Source organism: Scaptodrosophila lebanonensis, unplaced genomic scaffold, assembly GCF_003285725.1.
Source record: "Scaptodrosophila lebanonensis strain 11010-0011.00,11010-0021.00 unplaced genomic scaffold, SlebRS2 tig00000024-arrow-pilon, whole genome shotgun sequence".
In the NCBI taxonomy this organism is placed as follows: Eukaryota; Metazoa; Arthropoda; class Insecta; order Diptera; family Drosophilidae; genus Scaptodrosophila; species Scaptodrosophila lebanonensis.
In genome coordinates, this window is record NW_022060538.1 from 1,070,236 (window position 1) to 1,086,021 (window position 15,786).

General features: G+C 42.7%; 1 protein-coding gene across 1 annotated transcript; it reads left to right on the forward strand.

Moving 5' to 3' along the window:
- The first annotated feature begins 1,376 nt into the window (after positions 1–1,376).
- Positions 1,377–12,799, forward strand: LOC115620508 (ataxin-2 homolog). The gene is made up of 6 exons (XM_030513767.1): positions 1,377–2,375; positions 5,135–5,499; positions 5,761–6,904; positions 9,195–10,636; positions 11,815–11,960; positions 12,026–12,799. Exons 1-6 carry the CDS (start codon positions 2,287–2,289, stop codon positions 12,320–12,322), a joined length of 3,483 nt encoding a protein of 1,160 aa, XP_030369627.1. The 5' UTR covers positions 1,377–2,286; the 3' UTR covers positions 12,323–12,799.
- The last annotated feature ends 2,987 nt before the right edge of the window (positions 12,800–15,786 follow it).

Consider the following 15,786-nt stretch of genomic DNA (forward strand, 5'->3'; position numbering starts at 1 on the left):
GAAAAACCATACATACAAACATACATATGTATATACATAAGTATATATGCATCGGATTTATCTGTCTGAGGGCGAGGGCGCGTGTGGATCAAACGAAATCCGCATACGATAAGGCAGCAAATACAGGTGCAAGCCTGGCAGTGGAACGATTCGTGTTCAGGTATTTTTCCATTTTCGGCCATGCAGATCACTCCCAATTTATCATTCAGAAATACGATGATACCTTGAACTAACTGATCGACCTAATATTTGCTTTACAATAATAACATTAATGATAATCAACCTGTTATTTGCTAGATGGTGACAAGCTGTGACAGTTTTCAGCATCGGTGCTGATCAAAAATAGCAGTGAAACAGATTTAGTTGTGCACCCATTCCGGACCGTGTATCCGCTACTTCCGCACGACGTTCATTAATAACCCTTATCTCACAGATATAGCCAAAGTGCATGATTATTGTACTATGTACATTATGTTAATTGTAGCGCTCGACTTCGCAGGGAAGATAATGCTGAACGCTGCATTCGCACATTTATCTTATCGTGTGGTAACAGTATTTAATCGTGAAGTGTTGTGTATTTTTAATCCAATCTATTGCTAAAAATAAATGTGTTTCTACGAAAATAAAAGTATGAAGTTATCTCGCAAATGTATGCGCCATTTTAAGGTCGTTCAGTTGTAGTTAGACTTACAATGATGGACAGTTGCTCTATTTTGTTGATTGTCTGTCGTCTCGTATTCTAATCGTAACAAAAACAAGATGAGTTGATGAAAAAGATAAGAGTGGGTAATTTAAAAATAGAATCTTTTGCACCATTTTTAGGAGAGGTACTTAGGAGAGGTACTTACAAATTAAATACATAGACTAAATTCTGCAATAACGGGCGCGTCATATTAGACGACTGAATCGACATACATACATATTTAAAATAATTCACATGGCGCTGCCATATCAACGAAAAGAAAAAATCGGGCTACCACATTGTTCAAATTCAATTCTGTTACTCTTTTAATTTGTGAGTTTTTCGAGTTTCTTGTGTTTGGTGTATCAATGTGAAGCTTCGGTTGCAAATGGGAACCATTAAATACACAACCCCTATGGTACCCAATAATTAAACCACAAGACAAAAAAAACATCAAATTATGTTTGCGCAAGAATACATGTTTTCAGTAGGAACTTATCTGTAATTAATGGAATCAACATTTATCTTAAAACAAATATGGTATGAAAAGTTCATTTATGTTATAAAATGTTTCGCGCACAATTAGAAGAGAAAGATGGGCGATATGCGAAGGAATTTTGACTATGTCTGGCAACGCTACCCATTGGTGTCATCGATATTATTGTCGATAAGCTAGTGACAGTCACAGTCGACTCAGACACAGTGAATTCAGTCGAAATAAATTAAAGAACTATACATTTAATAACAAAATCGTAATTTAGCAAGCGTTAAACGTTTCCTTGCGCCTCCCAACCTGAGTTGCAGGAGAAGATTTGCACAGCAAAACGAGGCAATAGGCATTTAGCATGAATGCAAGCGAAAATTCGCACTGAAAAGCGAACCAAAAGGCGATTCGTAAAAGAGAGCAGAAGCAGAAATAGAGGCAAAAGCAGAAAGCGACCAGCCAGCCACAAAGCACGAAAGGCTAACCCCCAAACAAAAAGAAGTGCGTGAATATTTAGAAAAATTAACGCCAGACCGCCATTAGTGTTTTTGTTATCGTCGTCCTCGTTCTGTTGTTGTTGTTGGTGGTTGAAAATTGGTTAAAATTCACTGTTGCTGCATTGCAAAAACGACAAAAAAATACGCGTAGCAGCAGCACACAAAAAGAAAACTGCAATTGACAAGAAAATGTATTGTTGAAGTTGAATGCTGGAAGAGGCGAAAAAGAGCGAACGACACTTCATTAACCAACCATATTGTCGTGGTCCCAATCGAAGCGAAACAAACCGCTGCGAACAAGAGACAAATCTGAGAGCCGAAAGTAAAAATACATAAGAAGAAAAACAAAACGAAAATAAATACAATTTAAACCAGAAATAATAATAGGTACTAAAGCTAAAGAAAAAGCAAAGTTTCGTGCGTTCGTCGACTTCTGCTGGTTGCTGGTGTGCTGGTTCGACTACTGGCAAAAAACGGACGAGCATTGTGTGCGCTGCTACTCAGCCCCAACTGCAACACTGAAACGGGACAAGCTGCAACCGCAAGAGCAACGAAAATAGTTTCCACAGCAACAACAAGAACTGCAAAAGCAGCGGCAGCGGCAATTGGCTTGCCTATTTATTATGAACAACAATAGTAAGCGGAAAACTCGACCTAGTGGTGGTAGCGGAGGTGGAGGTGGTGGCGGCAATGCCAGTGGCGGCATCTCAAGGTAAGAAGAAGAACCGACGATTATAGGAAAGCACATAAAAAGAAAAACAAATATGCATGTAAGTAGATGAGAATGTGGGGCTGCCCTGACAAATTGAAAGACCCGTGGCCAGCTAAATAGTAGTGCTCTGTACGCTCGTAGAAGGTGAAAGCGCGGTCCCCATTTGTGACGTATGCATAGCTGTGTGTGTGTGCGTGCGAGTATGGTCAGTGAATTTTTGTTTTGGTGATTGCACTGTAAGTTAAGTTGGATCTTGCCAACTGCCTTTACGTCCATTGCCAAATAGCCAAATTTTTATTGTGTAGAATCTGAAGCACAGAGCGTAAATGGAAAGGACTTATATAATAATGCCCCATGTGCGCGCGTGTGTGTGTGTATGTATTTGAATTTTCTGCAGCAGCTCTGGCGACGTCAAGTATCATATTTTATGCTTTGTTTACATTTGCATTTTCACAATCACAAGTACGCAGGGCGACAGAAATGTAGATGTGGAAAAGAATATTGAAGAACAAAACATAATTTGTTTAAAGGTTTCCATTTGCGCAGCAGCTCGTGTTGCTAGCGCCCCCCCCCCCCCCCCCCCCCCCCCCAACAGCACAAATACGTGTGGCAAGCTTGCGTTTTGCCCCTTCCTCAAATCCTCGCTCGTGTTATCTCTCTCTTACACACACTCGCGCTGTGCCCTTTACAGTTTCAATTAAAATATGACATCCGTATTTATGTACCACACAACACCGTGGTGTGAGGGACTTGAAAAACGTGGAAAAATTTCATGGCGTGCATTAAATAATTTTAAATGACCACTTGTTTACGATCAAAGTTGTCGCACTCTCTCACACACTGACACACCTACTTGCGTGCATTTTCTCTTTGCTTCTTATATTATACACTGCATTAAAAAATGTAAGCTTAAAAATATGTATTGTCGTATATAACATACATTCCCATAAGGAACCATGAAATAAAACCATGACGGAAAGAACCCAGGTCGCATTGTTTCAATCCCTTATCTCAAAAGAATGTTAGTAGCGAAATTTCTTTGAAATATGTACATATGTTAGTATGTGTGCATGTATAGCGAAGGCGATCAAAGACTCGATTCGAAAAAAGTTTTGTTTCTTTATAAAAATACTGAAACTGCGTCCCATAACCAGTGAGGAATACAGTTTTTGTTATAAGCCACAGTGAAGGGTATATAGCTTCGGCGCAGACAATGAGAACTTCTTTTTCATGCATTGTCAGCATTGGCTGTGATGTTCGGCAGCTTCTTGCGATGTTTCGGCTCAAACCAAATCTATGGCACACTTCCACAACTTCTGCCACCCCTACCCGTCGGTTCATGAAATTTGGGTCACTATATTTTGCTGACCGAAACAACGATACGTTTGTTTCATTTCGTTCTTGTTATGTTGCTGCCCCTATTCTTCCTCACACACCATTTCCCCATTTATTCGGCATTCTGTCATGCATTTTGCGTTTACGTTTGCTTGTGCGTTCTACGTGCTTCAATTATAGCCCAGTTGTTGTACCACAAGCCGAAAATCAGCAGCAGCAACAACATCAACACGTTTGGTTGCATTCTCACTGCCCATTGCTTCCCCATTCCCCCTTTTCCATTCTTCGATGACCATGCATGATTCACTTTTTAACGCAATCAATTACATTTTTGTTTTCATTCACGAAAAAGCTCTTGAGGAGAGAACAACGGACATTTCGCCCACGCCCGCACCCGTGTCCGCGCCCACCTTATATGCATACATATGTACATCGCACAGCGTTCCACTCAGTTTATTGTTGCTGTGTGCGTCTTTATGAAATTATATGCATATGTACATGCGTAAATATTTATATATGTATGTGTGTATGTACATTGGTATCTCTCCGTTGAGTCGTTCCGTTGAGTTCATTGTGCGTTGCGAATTCACGGTCGTCGATCCTGCACGCAAATAATGAGAATCCGCAACCCCCAGAACGGGCATTGGATGTGTGCTTGCGTCGTTATAGACGCACATACACACACACACATGACACGCAACGGTATTATAGGGATGGGATGGGTGCACATGCATTGACAGGGCCTACTAAAATTCAATCGATATAACATCGACCCTGAGAGTGAGCGTGTGGCGCTCGCCTCTTGGGCTTTAACTGTTATACCTCTACAAAAAAGGTATATTAACAGGGCAAAGCAAGCATATCAAAGTCTGGGTAATGAAGTCGAGAGATAACGGCGAATAGTACGAACACCGATCTTCGGTTCAAAAAAGGTGTTTGGTTCTTGCGGGCGGTTTGAACCCAATTCATTAAGCAATTCTCATGCACCTATGGCTTCTTAAACAAAGAGTAGGATGATAAATGTAGTTACCAATAGTGCAATGCCCCAACTCCATTTTATTTTATAGTAAATAGTATTTCATCAAGACATGGCGAATTGATTTAGTTACAGAATGATGTATTTCGTATTTTAAAGCTGAAAGTGAAATTTTCGGTAAGCCTTATATTAAGAAGCATATTAATGATCGGTGCTAAAGAGAGGGTTTTCCATAACTCGAAATTTGCTAGCAAGAATTGTAAGGGTATAAGGGTGCTAGAGGTTCGGCTGAGCCGAATGTCGTGCTTTTCTTTCTTGTACTTGTGCTTTGTCTTTGCTCTGACACATTTTGAGCTATAGTCGCAAATTGGTGCACTGTCGCATTCTCACATGGTGGGGAATACTAACAATCTGACCGTGCTGACCGCTCTGTTTGTACAATTCACAGATTTAACGCAAACGATAACAACCTGAGACCAGCGAATAACAAAGCACGTCCGCTGGCGCAGGGCGTCTACAACAATACCTATTTTATGCACTCGGCCACCGCGCTGGTGGGCAGCGTCGTTGAGGTGCGTCTGCGTTCGGGCAACGTCTACGAGGGAATCTTTGGTACATTCTCGCCCAATTTTGACGTCGCTCTGGAGCTGCCGTCGTGCATTAAAGGCTCCAAAAATCTGCCGGACGAGGGCAAGAAACACATCATATTTCCGGCAGAAACTGTCGTCACTATAATGGCCAAGGATTTTGATGCGCAGTATGCGACTGCTGGTGCCTTTCAAACGGACGGCGCTATTTCAGAGAAATGCAATGGTATGTAATTTAATGTTTATGTATGTAATAAGAAGGACCAAAAATCGTTAGCATCTATCATCTAGCATAAATTTATCACTACAATACATGTCAATCTACATATTTTGATAGGCAATATAAAGAAATCCGCAAAACATATAGAATGAGGATGTGGATGAATATGCAATTTGACCTTCAAAAATCTACGCGTTGTTTCTCTTAATATAAAGATATATTTATGCCTTTTATATTTATAATATTTATTGTGTAACAATTTTGCAGGAACCCGTTTTGATGAAAAGGAACTCGAGCCATGGGATTCGGGTGCAAATGGTGACATTGACATAGAATTGGATGGCGCTGCCAACGGATGGGATCCAAATGAAATGTTTCGCAAAAATGAGAATCAGTTTGGCGTACAATCAACCTTTGATGATTCGTTGGCCTCTTACACAGTTCCACTGGATAAGGGCGATTCGCTGGAGTTCAAGGAGGCCGAGGCCAAGGCAGAGAAACTGGCTGCCGAAATAGAAAATAATCCCGCATGCCGCGAGCGCCTGGATCTGGAGAATGGTGATGAAGAGGCGCTCTTCGCTGCTGTTGAACGGCCTGCTCAGGAGCGTGAAGTTTGCGAGCGTGGTGTAGAAAGAGAGCGCAACGACCGTAATGATAGAGAGCGCGATGATCATCGCGATCGGGAAAGGGATCGCGATCGGGATCGCGGCAATAAGGTGCGCAGTGGCATCATAAACAACAATAGTGGTGGCGGCGCAGGCGGTGATTTTCAGCTGCGCGAGACCATGAGCAGCGATCGTTATATTACTAAGCAAACGCGCAGCATTACCGGGCCACCACCATCGCATGTTGGTATGTCCTCGCAGTCGCACTCACATCCATCGCAGACATCGTCGACGTCCTCGTCGACAACGGGGCAATTGTCGGCGGGTGGCGGCGGCGGAGGTGGCGGTGTAGCGCCTCGTGGCGAACGCGTCCACGAGCGCGAGCGGGAACGCGACAATCGCGAGAGCATAATGATAGGCACCACACACCCACAATCATCGATGGGTCCGGGCGGGGTTGGTCAGAGTGGGTCTACGCAGTCTGCTGCAGCTCTGATGCTGGCTGGCGGATTGAAGATCTCGGGACCATCCTCGACATCGGCTAATGTGGCAGGCGACAATGGCAGCAAGTATGGCGGCGGTACGATGATAAAGCGTAAACCTGTGCAGCAAGGCGGCAAGATAATACGCGGTAATTCATCGAATACTGTCGGCGCCGGAGGCAACACTGGAGGTGGTGTGCCCCAGGGAGGAAGCGGCGGCGCCGGAAACAATACTGTTGGTGGCAAGGGTGGTTATCAGCCATCCTTGAACATGGGGGGTCAGGGTCAGTCCTCATATCAGGGCTACTCCCAAATCATGCACGGGTAAGTCTAACCTACATTTTTATGGCAACCATGAGCTGTACTTAAACCGCGAAAGTAGCACCTTACATGTATGTGTATACCTTGTGTGTAGATTTCTGTCGATTCCCCGTGGGATGTTAATTGCTGCGCGCTTATTAATAGTTGGTCTAGGCGAAGGCCTAATCTCAATGCTTTTATTTTCTTGTTCTAATTGTGGGTCTATTTTTATACTCTGTACATGAAATGTACAAGAATATATTAGGTTTGCGGGAGCTGAAAATGTAACAGGCAGAAGGAGCCGTGGCAGACCCCACAAAGTATATATATTCTTGATCAGCATGACGAGAGGAGTCGATCTAGCCCTGTCTGTCCGTATGAACACCTGGATCTCAGAGATTATAAGAGGTAGAGACACCAAACTTTGCACAAAGATGCGTTATGTGTGTACGCTGTGCAAGTGTGTTTAATTTTTTTCATTTCCCCCCTATGGGGGTTTTCCCGATTTTCCATTCGTATAATCGCCTATATCTCGGGGACTATAAGACCTACGGACACCATATTTTAGTCCCAGATGCCTTATGTGAATACGCAGGAAATGTGTATTTTGGAGTTTCCCTCTCTCCCCCCTATCCCATGGAAATCGCGATTTCCTCAAACTCCCGTAATTCTTGGAATTTCGAACTAAAATTGCAAATACCCCCAGTTAGTAATTATGTGTCTGCATACCAAGTTTCATAATGATAGACCTATTTAAGGAGAAGTTATAGCCATAAATATATTTGCTGCTGCAGCGCTGTTCAAGGGCTGCCCGCGGCTGTTATTGATGCTGATGCTTTGGTTGACTGCGAACATGCTTACACAGACACTCACATAGACGCAATTGCTTTGTATATGTGCAATTATACACCCTTTACGTGAGTTCGAATACCAAAAGAGGTAAAATCGATCAAACATTTTTTTTTTAATTCTCTTACTTTTTTTAATTTCTATAATTATTCTAAACATATGTACAGAGTATTTCAAAGTCGGGACACCCGACTTTAGCTTTTTTACTTGTTGGAAATTTTCGATGGCATTCGAGCAGTTCATTCCTGGCTGCATTTAAGCAGTAGCCTAACTATTTTTTGAAACTCTTCTACATCATTTAGACTTAAAACTGTCTGCATATGTCTCGTGGGCCTGTGCAAAGTAGCAACAACAACAGCTGCGGGCAGTGCTTGTCCGCCCAAGGGGAGTGTCCGCTTAAGGGGATAAATAGTTAAATAGTTTATACACCGATCGAATGTTTTAGAAAAAGTGTCCGACGAAGAGATTGTCCAGATAAAATAAAACAAACTTGCACAGCGTTGTGCGAAATTTGGTGTATCTAGGTCTTACAGTCTCTGAGATCCAGGTGTTCATACGGACGGACGGACAGATGGACAGGGCTAGATCGACTCGACTTGTCATGCTCATCAAGAATATATATACTTTGTGTGGTCTGCCACGCCTCCTTCGGCCTGTTACACTTTTCACCTCCCGCAAACCTAATATATTCTTGTACATTTCATGTACAGAGTATAAAAACGTTCTTAGCATATGCATTTTCACCATGATTTATAAATTTTAATTTTTATTCATTCGCGTGATTACTTTTGAGTTTTACTTTAAAAATTAACCAATAATCATTATTGAGGAGCAAAGGGTATACTTCAATAAAAATTAAATGAAATGAAATGTACAAGAATATATTTGGTTTGCGGGAGGTGAAAAGTGTAACACACACACCACACAAAGTATATATGTATATTCTTGATCTGTCCGCTTGTGCAAAGTATGTAACATGCAGAAGGAAGCACCGCCGACCCCATGGCGAGATGAATCGATCTAGACATGTCCGTCCCTACGCCTGGATGAACGGAAGGATCTCAAAAGCTACAAAAGTTGGAATAACCAAAGTTGGTATCCAGATTCTCCTAGGTCCGAGAATTGAGGATTTATTTTATTTTTGGATTTCCCCCCTTTCCCGCTACAGAATTACGTCAATACAGTCCACACTTTAAAAGCTACATGAACCATTCGTAATCTATATACAATTATCTACTTTTGTTTTACATTTCATTTAAAGCGGTCAGTTCTAAGAAAATTTATTAGCGAAACAATTTGACTTTGGTACCCGGCCCACAAACTGCAGCATCAAGTTCGCTCTTCTTTTTGCGTTCCTGGGTATTTCACTGTAGGGCTTGCTCGATTGTAGCGTTCTCTCTTGCCTATTAATTTTGAGTGTTTTTAAGTAAGGAGCTTTATTAATATATTTCACTATGCCTTTTAGCTCTTCTCAGTACCGTAACCAATCCCACATGGGAGGTGGCGCCTCAAAACTGAATGGTGAGTCAAACAGCAAGTCCAGCAATCCGCTGCCTCAGCGCCAAATGCGTCAGTATCCCAACAACACGTTGAATTACGGTAGTGAGGCACCCCAGCTGGGCAAGGCAATGCACGGATCCCATGGAGGTGGGCACAACAGCAACTCGCCGCCATTGCAGGCTGGAGGTCAGCACCAACAAAGTGTCAACATGCAGTCGGGACAGAGTGGCCAGAATCAGGCACAGCAGCGTCCTATGCGCTCGCGCGATAATCAAATTCAGGATTTTCGACAGTTCGGACAGGAGTTTCAGCTGGCAGGTAGTAACACCTCCCCGCCGCAACAGCAGCAGCAGCCACAACAGCAACAGCAATCGCAGCCACCTCGTGGTGGCTTGCATCAGCCACAACAGTCTGTTTCGCCGCCGCAGCAGCAGCAGCATGTATCGATGCAGCATGTACATGTACAGCAGCAGCAGCACCACGGACATGCGCCGCCGCCGCAGCAACAACAACACTACGTGCCTCAACAACAGCAACAACACTTGCAGCAAAAAGCTCAGCAGCAGCAACAACAGCAACTTGTTGACAGCAGTGGCGGTGGAGGTGGTGGCAACATGCATCAACACATGCCTAAACAGCATCAGGGCCATGTGCCACCTCAGCAGCAGCAGCAACAGCAGCAGCAGCAGCAGTCACAGTTGCCGCCTGCACAGCAGCAGCAACAACAACAGCAGGTGCCACAACACGTGCAAGAGCAGCCACAACCCCTTTATCATGCCTTACCGCCGCCAGCTGCGGCACAACAGCCGCAAACATCCCCGGTGATGATCACATCTCCAGGTATATTGGAGAGCGCACCACATCAACAACAGCCACAGGTTCAGCAGCCACTGCAAGCGGTCACGCCAAAGCCGGATAGCTTGATTACGCCGCCTGCACTAAGTGGTAGCGGTGGCGCCAACACCAACAGCTCGGTGAATGTTGCCACCAACAGTGCTGCATCCACTGGCATAGCCAGTACTCCGACAACGGCTCCGACTGCCGCCGTTGCCAGCACTAGTGACAAATCAACGCCCGTGGGCACACCAGCAGCTGCAAATGCCCAGCTGCCCAATAACGTTGCTTCTAACAACAACTCTGCCAGCGGCACAACTCCCGTGGTAAAAAAGCCACATGTGCTCAATCCGTCGGCCAAGCCGTTCACCCCACGTGGCCCCAGCACACCTAATCCCTCGCGACCACACACGCCACAGACACCCGTGCCGATGACAAGTATCTACACCACGGGTGCTCATGTGCCTGTAGCTAACCCGGCGTCCATTTATGTAGTGCAGCCGCAACATCCATTCCAGCCACCCACGCACCCGCAAGCTGGTCAGGCGCCACGCATGCGCCGCGGCACCTTTGGTGAGTACACGAATTCATTTAAACCGTAATAGAAAAATGCCTATAATCGCTGTAAAATATCTAAATAAGCATGGTTAATGCATTTTTATAGCCTGTACCCAAAGGGTGAAAGGCTATACTAGTTTTGTGCGAATGTATGTAACACACAGAAGGAGGCGTGGCAGACCCCACAAAGTATATATATTCTTGATCAGGGTGACAAGCCGAGTCGATATAGCCATGTCCGTCTGTCCGTCTGTATGAGCGCAAGGATCTCAGAAGGTACAAGGGCTAGAATGACCAAACTTGGTATCCAGGTTCCCCTAAGCCCTAGACAGGCCAAGTTTATTTTTTTTTTCTGATACACCCCCCCCCCCCCCCCCACTCCCCCGCAATTAGTGTTTTTTTTTTATAACTTCCGTAATTCTTGGAATTTTGAAATCAATTTTGGTAGTTACATCCAGTTAGTGCTTATGTGTCCGTGTGCCAAGTTTCATCACGGTAGGCCAATTCTGATGAAAGTTATAGCCATAAGTAAAATCGCTGCTCATGCGCTGCCTGCAGCACTGCCGGCAGCGCTGCCCGCAGCTGTTGTTGTTGGTGCTACTTTGGTTCAACTTTGTGCTGCATACATATACGCATATAAACACGCTTGCTCAACTGTAGCGTTCTATCTTGTTATATTCTGTACATGAAATGTACAAGAATATATTAGGTTTGCGGGAGGTGAAAAGTGTAACAGGCCGAAGGAGGCGTGGCAAACCCCACAAAGTATATGTATTCTATGCATGGCAAGTAGAGTCGATCTAGCACTGTCTGTCCGTCCGTATGAACACCTGGATCTCAGAGACTATAAGAGCTAGATACACCAAATTTTGCAGAAAGATGCCTTATGTGTGTACGCTGTGCAAGTTTGTTTTATTTTTTTTTGATTTCCTCCCCCCACACTACACCCCCCACACCCCCCCCCCCCCCAAACTATCCCCCGCAGCTGCTGTGGTTTTTACTGCTTTGCACCGGCACACAGACACACACAAACACGCATACACACGCATAATTATTCAACACATATGTACAGAGTATTTCAAAGTCGGGACACCCGACTTTAGCTTCTCTACTTGTTTTAAGTATATACTGTAGATATAGGGTTTTAATGTTTGATAACTACACGTCAACTTATATCTATTGTACTTTTCTAGCTCCGATGACAGCACCGCCAATGCATGTATCGGCTACTACGGCCACCGGACAACCACTGATGGCTACTGGTCCCATTCAGCAGTTTATTCAATATCCGCATGGACCGCATCAACCACATTTCCCATCACAGCCTTATCAGTCCATGGTAAGTGAATGAGCGTGGCAATTCATCTTCTTGTAATACTTTGCTTTATAACAATTTTCCAATAGCATGTACGCATGTATCCGGAGCAGCCGCCGCCGATGCAGTTCCTGACGCAGACACCGCCATCAACAACACCATCGCCAGGACATCAAACGTTCCATCCGCAACCACAGCCCTCCCCTGCCGGCGGGGGACCACAACCTACGTTCACACCGCAGTCGCAACCTCAGGCATACCAGCTGATGTGTCCCGTGCTGCACCCACAACAAATCATGACCAGTCATTACTACCAGCCAACGCCACAGCATCCGCCACAGAACCAACCGTATCAAATTCTGATGCAGCAGCATCCAACGCAGTGAGTGGGTAGTGGCGGGGCAGCGCCGACAATGCCAGCAGCAGCCGCACCGTCAGTGGCAAAAGTGGCAACTGCAAGCTCCTCTTTTGCCCCAATGCCATGGTCATTGTCGTCGTAAGTCGTCGTGCGGCGCTTGTGATAGGAAGTTCAGTGTAGACAAGCCCGCAGTAGAAGTTATCACGATCCATCAGCATCCATCATTGCACACATCTCGCCCAGGATTAAACAACAACAGTCATACACAGAAACCACACACCCGAGCTCTACTATACGTGCACGCACACGCAACCCCCACATGACACACCCACGAAAACACACATATATATACAATCGCTGTTACACGGTTCCAGTACCGAATCAAAATAGTTGCATTGCATAAAACAAAAGCAAATAATTTCCCTTAAATCCGACGCGAGGTTGAATCATGTGCGAAAAGCTCACACCACAATAAATCACACCCGCATTTTTGAAACACCAACAACCAACCGTCTAGGAAATTATAAAATAAAATTAACAAAAAAAAAAAAAAAAAAATGGAAACTAGTAAAATTTTCAAATTGCAAGACTTCTACAGCGCACGGAAGCCAACAATCAACAATCACGGAGAAAAAATCAACTCAAAAATGAAAACAAAAAGCAATATCTATTTTCTTTTCCATTGGGCATGTTTGTGAGAAGCGTTTCCCTGCACCGCACAAGTCCTGTGAACACAGCAAAATTGCGAGACAATTCCAACTAATTATTAAATGAATTGCGTTGAAAGATCAAATCAAATTGGATGAAAAACTAAAAAACTAGAACACCCAATTAAGTCGAACTAGGAAACGAAATAACAAAAATTTTATAATTGTTTGAAGATTATATATATTAATATATAAATCAATTTTTTCTAATATTTGGTCCGTTTATACAAACACACACACATACACATATATATATATTTTTTAAAAACAAAAGAACCCCAGAAACACAGATACGCATTCAAATCGACGGCCAGCCACAAAAAAACCCAAAGTTATCATCATTCCAATTAAATACAAGTTCGGAATTTTCAAACAACTCAAGCAGAGTCGCGTCGCATGGAATAATTTGTATTTCGCTACGTCTTTGCTTGTTTTATTTTGAAAATTGTAATCAAAAGCGACCTCAAAGCAATGTTGTCATTGTAAATTGGTAAAAGCTAAAGGTTTTTTTTTTTGCAAAATTCAATTCTGTTTCCATTTGTTCGTTTAGTATTTATATTTAACACAAATGTGTTTCAAAAATTCGGTTTTTATTGTTTCGTTATTTTTGAACAATTCTCTTTGTTACAATTACAAGTTTTTGGGTTTTGAGTGCCTCAGTTGTCTACCGAAAGCGTTTTAAACTTAAATACTTTGCCGCCATTCAGTTTGATTGTATTTGGTACTAAACCTACAAGCATTATAAGAAGAAAGGAGCATCTGTTGTGGTCTGTTTTGTTTTGTAAACCTTCAAGTTTCCTTAAATGAAAAAAGATAAATATAAAAATAATAATTATTATAAAATTAAATAAAAACACAAAAACTACAAAAAAAAAACGACAAAAACAAAACATCTAAGCCAAAATGCGTTTTATTTTAATGGTGAACAACAATAAAACAATATTTACCAATAGCATTGTTATTATTTCTTGACTGAACAAGAAGTGAAGTAGGAGTTTATAGATCTAAGTCTACTATCAGATATGCCAATAGTTTGTAATCCAATTCGTCAATTTTTATACCCTGTACCCGTAGGGTAAAAATGGTATATTAGGTTTGTGCAAAGTATGTAACATGTAGAAGGAAGCATCTCCGACCCCATAAAGTATATATATTCTGAATCAGCATGACAAGAGAAATCGATCTAGACATGTCCGTCCGTTTGTCCATCTGGATGAACGCAAGGATCTCAGAAACTATAAAAGCTGATATCCAGATTCTCCTAGGTCCGAGAAAGGACGAGTTTATTTTATTTTTTGGAATTTTCCCCCTTCCAACAGAAACTATAAAAGCTGATATCCAGATTCTCCTAGGTTCGAGAAAGGACGAGTTTATTTTATTTTTTGGAATTTTCCCCCTTCCAACAGAATTTTGTCAATAATTTATATATATTTATCAACTGTTGTTTAAAATTCGGTCAATTCTAAGAAAAGTTATTAGCGAAACAAATTCTCCCCAGTACAACCCCCCCCCCCCCCCCCCCAAACTGCAGCATCAAGTTCGCTCTTCTTCTTTTTGCTTCTGCTATGGGTGCATATAGCTCAGTGTCGGAGTTTACCTGGGTACAGGGTATTTCACTGTAGGGCTTGCTTTTTTTTTTATTAAGAAGTAAATCTGTAGTGATAGAAAAGCCTTCTTTCAGTATAGCTTTTTACTAGTTCTGAACTGAATATAAACTCTGTGACAAACTCACGAAATCAAGCGTGTGTGCAAATTATAGAGGGTTTTAATTCATTTTTTAAGTTACATGATTTCAATGTTATTTTAATTTATTAAAACAAGTAGAGAAGCTAAAGTCGGGTGTCCCGACTTCGAAATACTCTGAACATATGTGTAGAATAATTATGCGTGCATGTGTGTGTATGTCTCGTGTGCCTGTGCAAAGCAGTAACAACAGCTGCGAGCACTGCTTGGTTATACATACATATATGGATATAACTTCCTGTTAAATCGGCCTATCTCGATGAAACTTAGCATACCGAATTTCAATGAAAAATTCCAAGAAACCCCTTTACGAGAGTTCGAATACCAAGCGAGGTAAAATCGATCAACATTTTTTTCTAAATTTTCTTAATTTTTATAGCCTGTACCCAAAGGGTGAAAGGCTATACTAGTTTTGTGCGAATGTATGTAACAGACGAAAGGAGGCGTGGCAACCTCACAAAGTATATATATTCTTGATCAGGGTGACAAGCCGAGTCAATATCGCCATGTTCGTCTGTCCGTCTGTATGAGCGCAAGGATCTCAGAAGGTACAAGAGCTAGAATAACCAAACTTGGTATCCAGGATCCCCTGAGCCCTAGGCATTTAGTTAATTAATTCAATTTTTTTAAAAGAATTATTTTTTTCTTTAATATTTTTTTGTGGAGAGTACAGGCTATTTTACTGTCGGGCTTGCTCGACTGTAGCGTTCTGTCTTGTTTTTAATAATTATACTCTGTACATGAAATGTACAAGAGTATATTAGGTTTGCGGGAAGTGAAAAATGTAACAGGCAGAAGGAGGCGTGGCAGACCCCACAAAGTATATATATTCTTGATCAGCATGACGAGACGAGTCGATCTAGCCCTGTCTGTCTGTCCGTTCGTATGAACACCTGGATCTCAGAGACTATAAGAGATAGAGGCACAAAATTTTGCACAAAGATGCCTTATGTGTTTACGCTATACGAGTTTATTTTTTTTATTTCCCCCCCCCCCCCCCCCACTTCCCCCCTATGGGGGGGAATCCCGATTTTCCATTCGT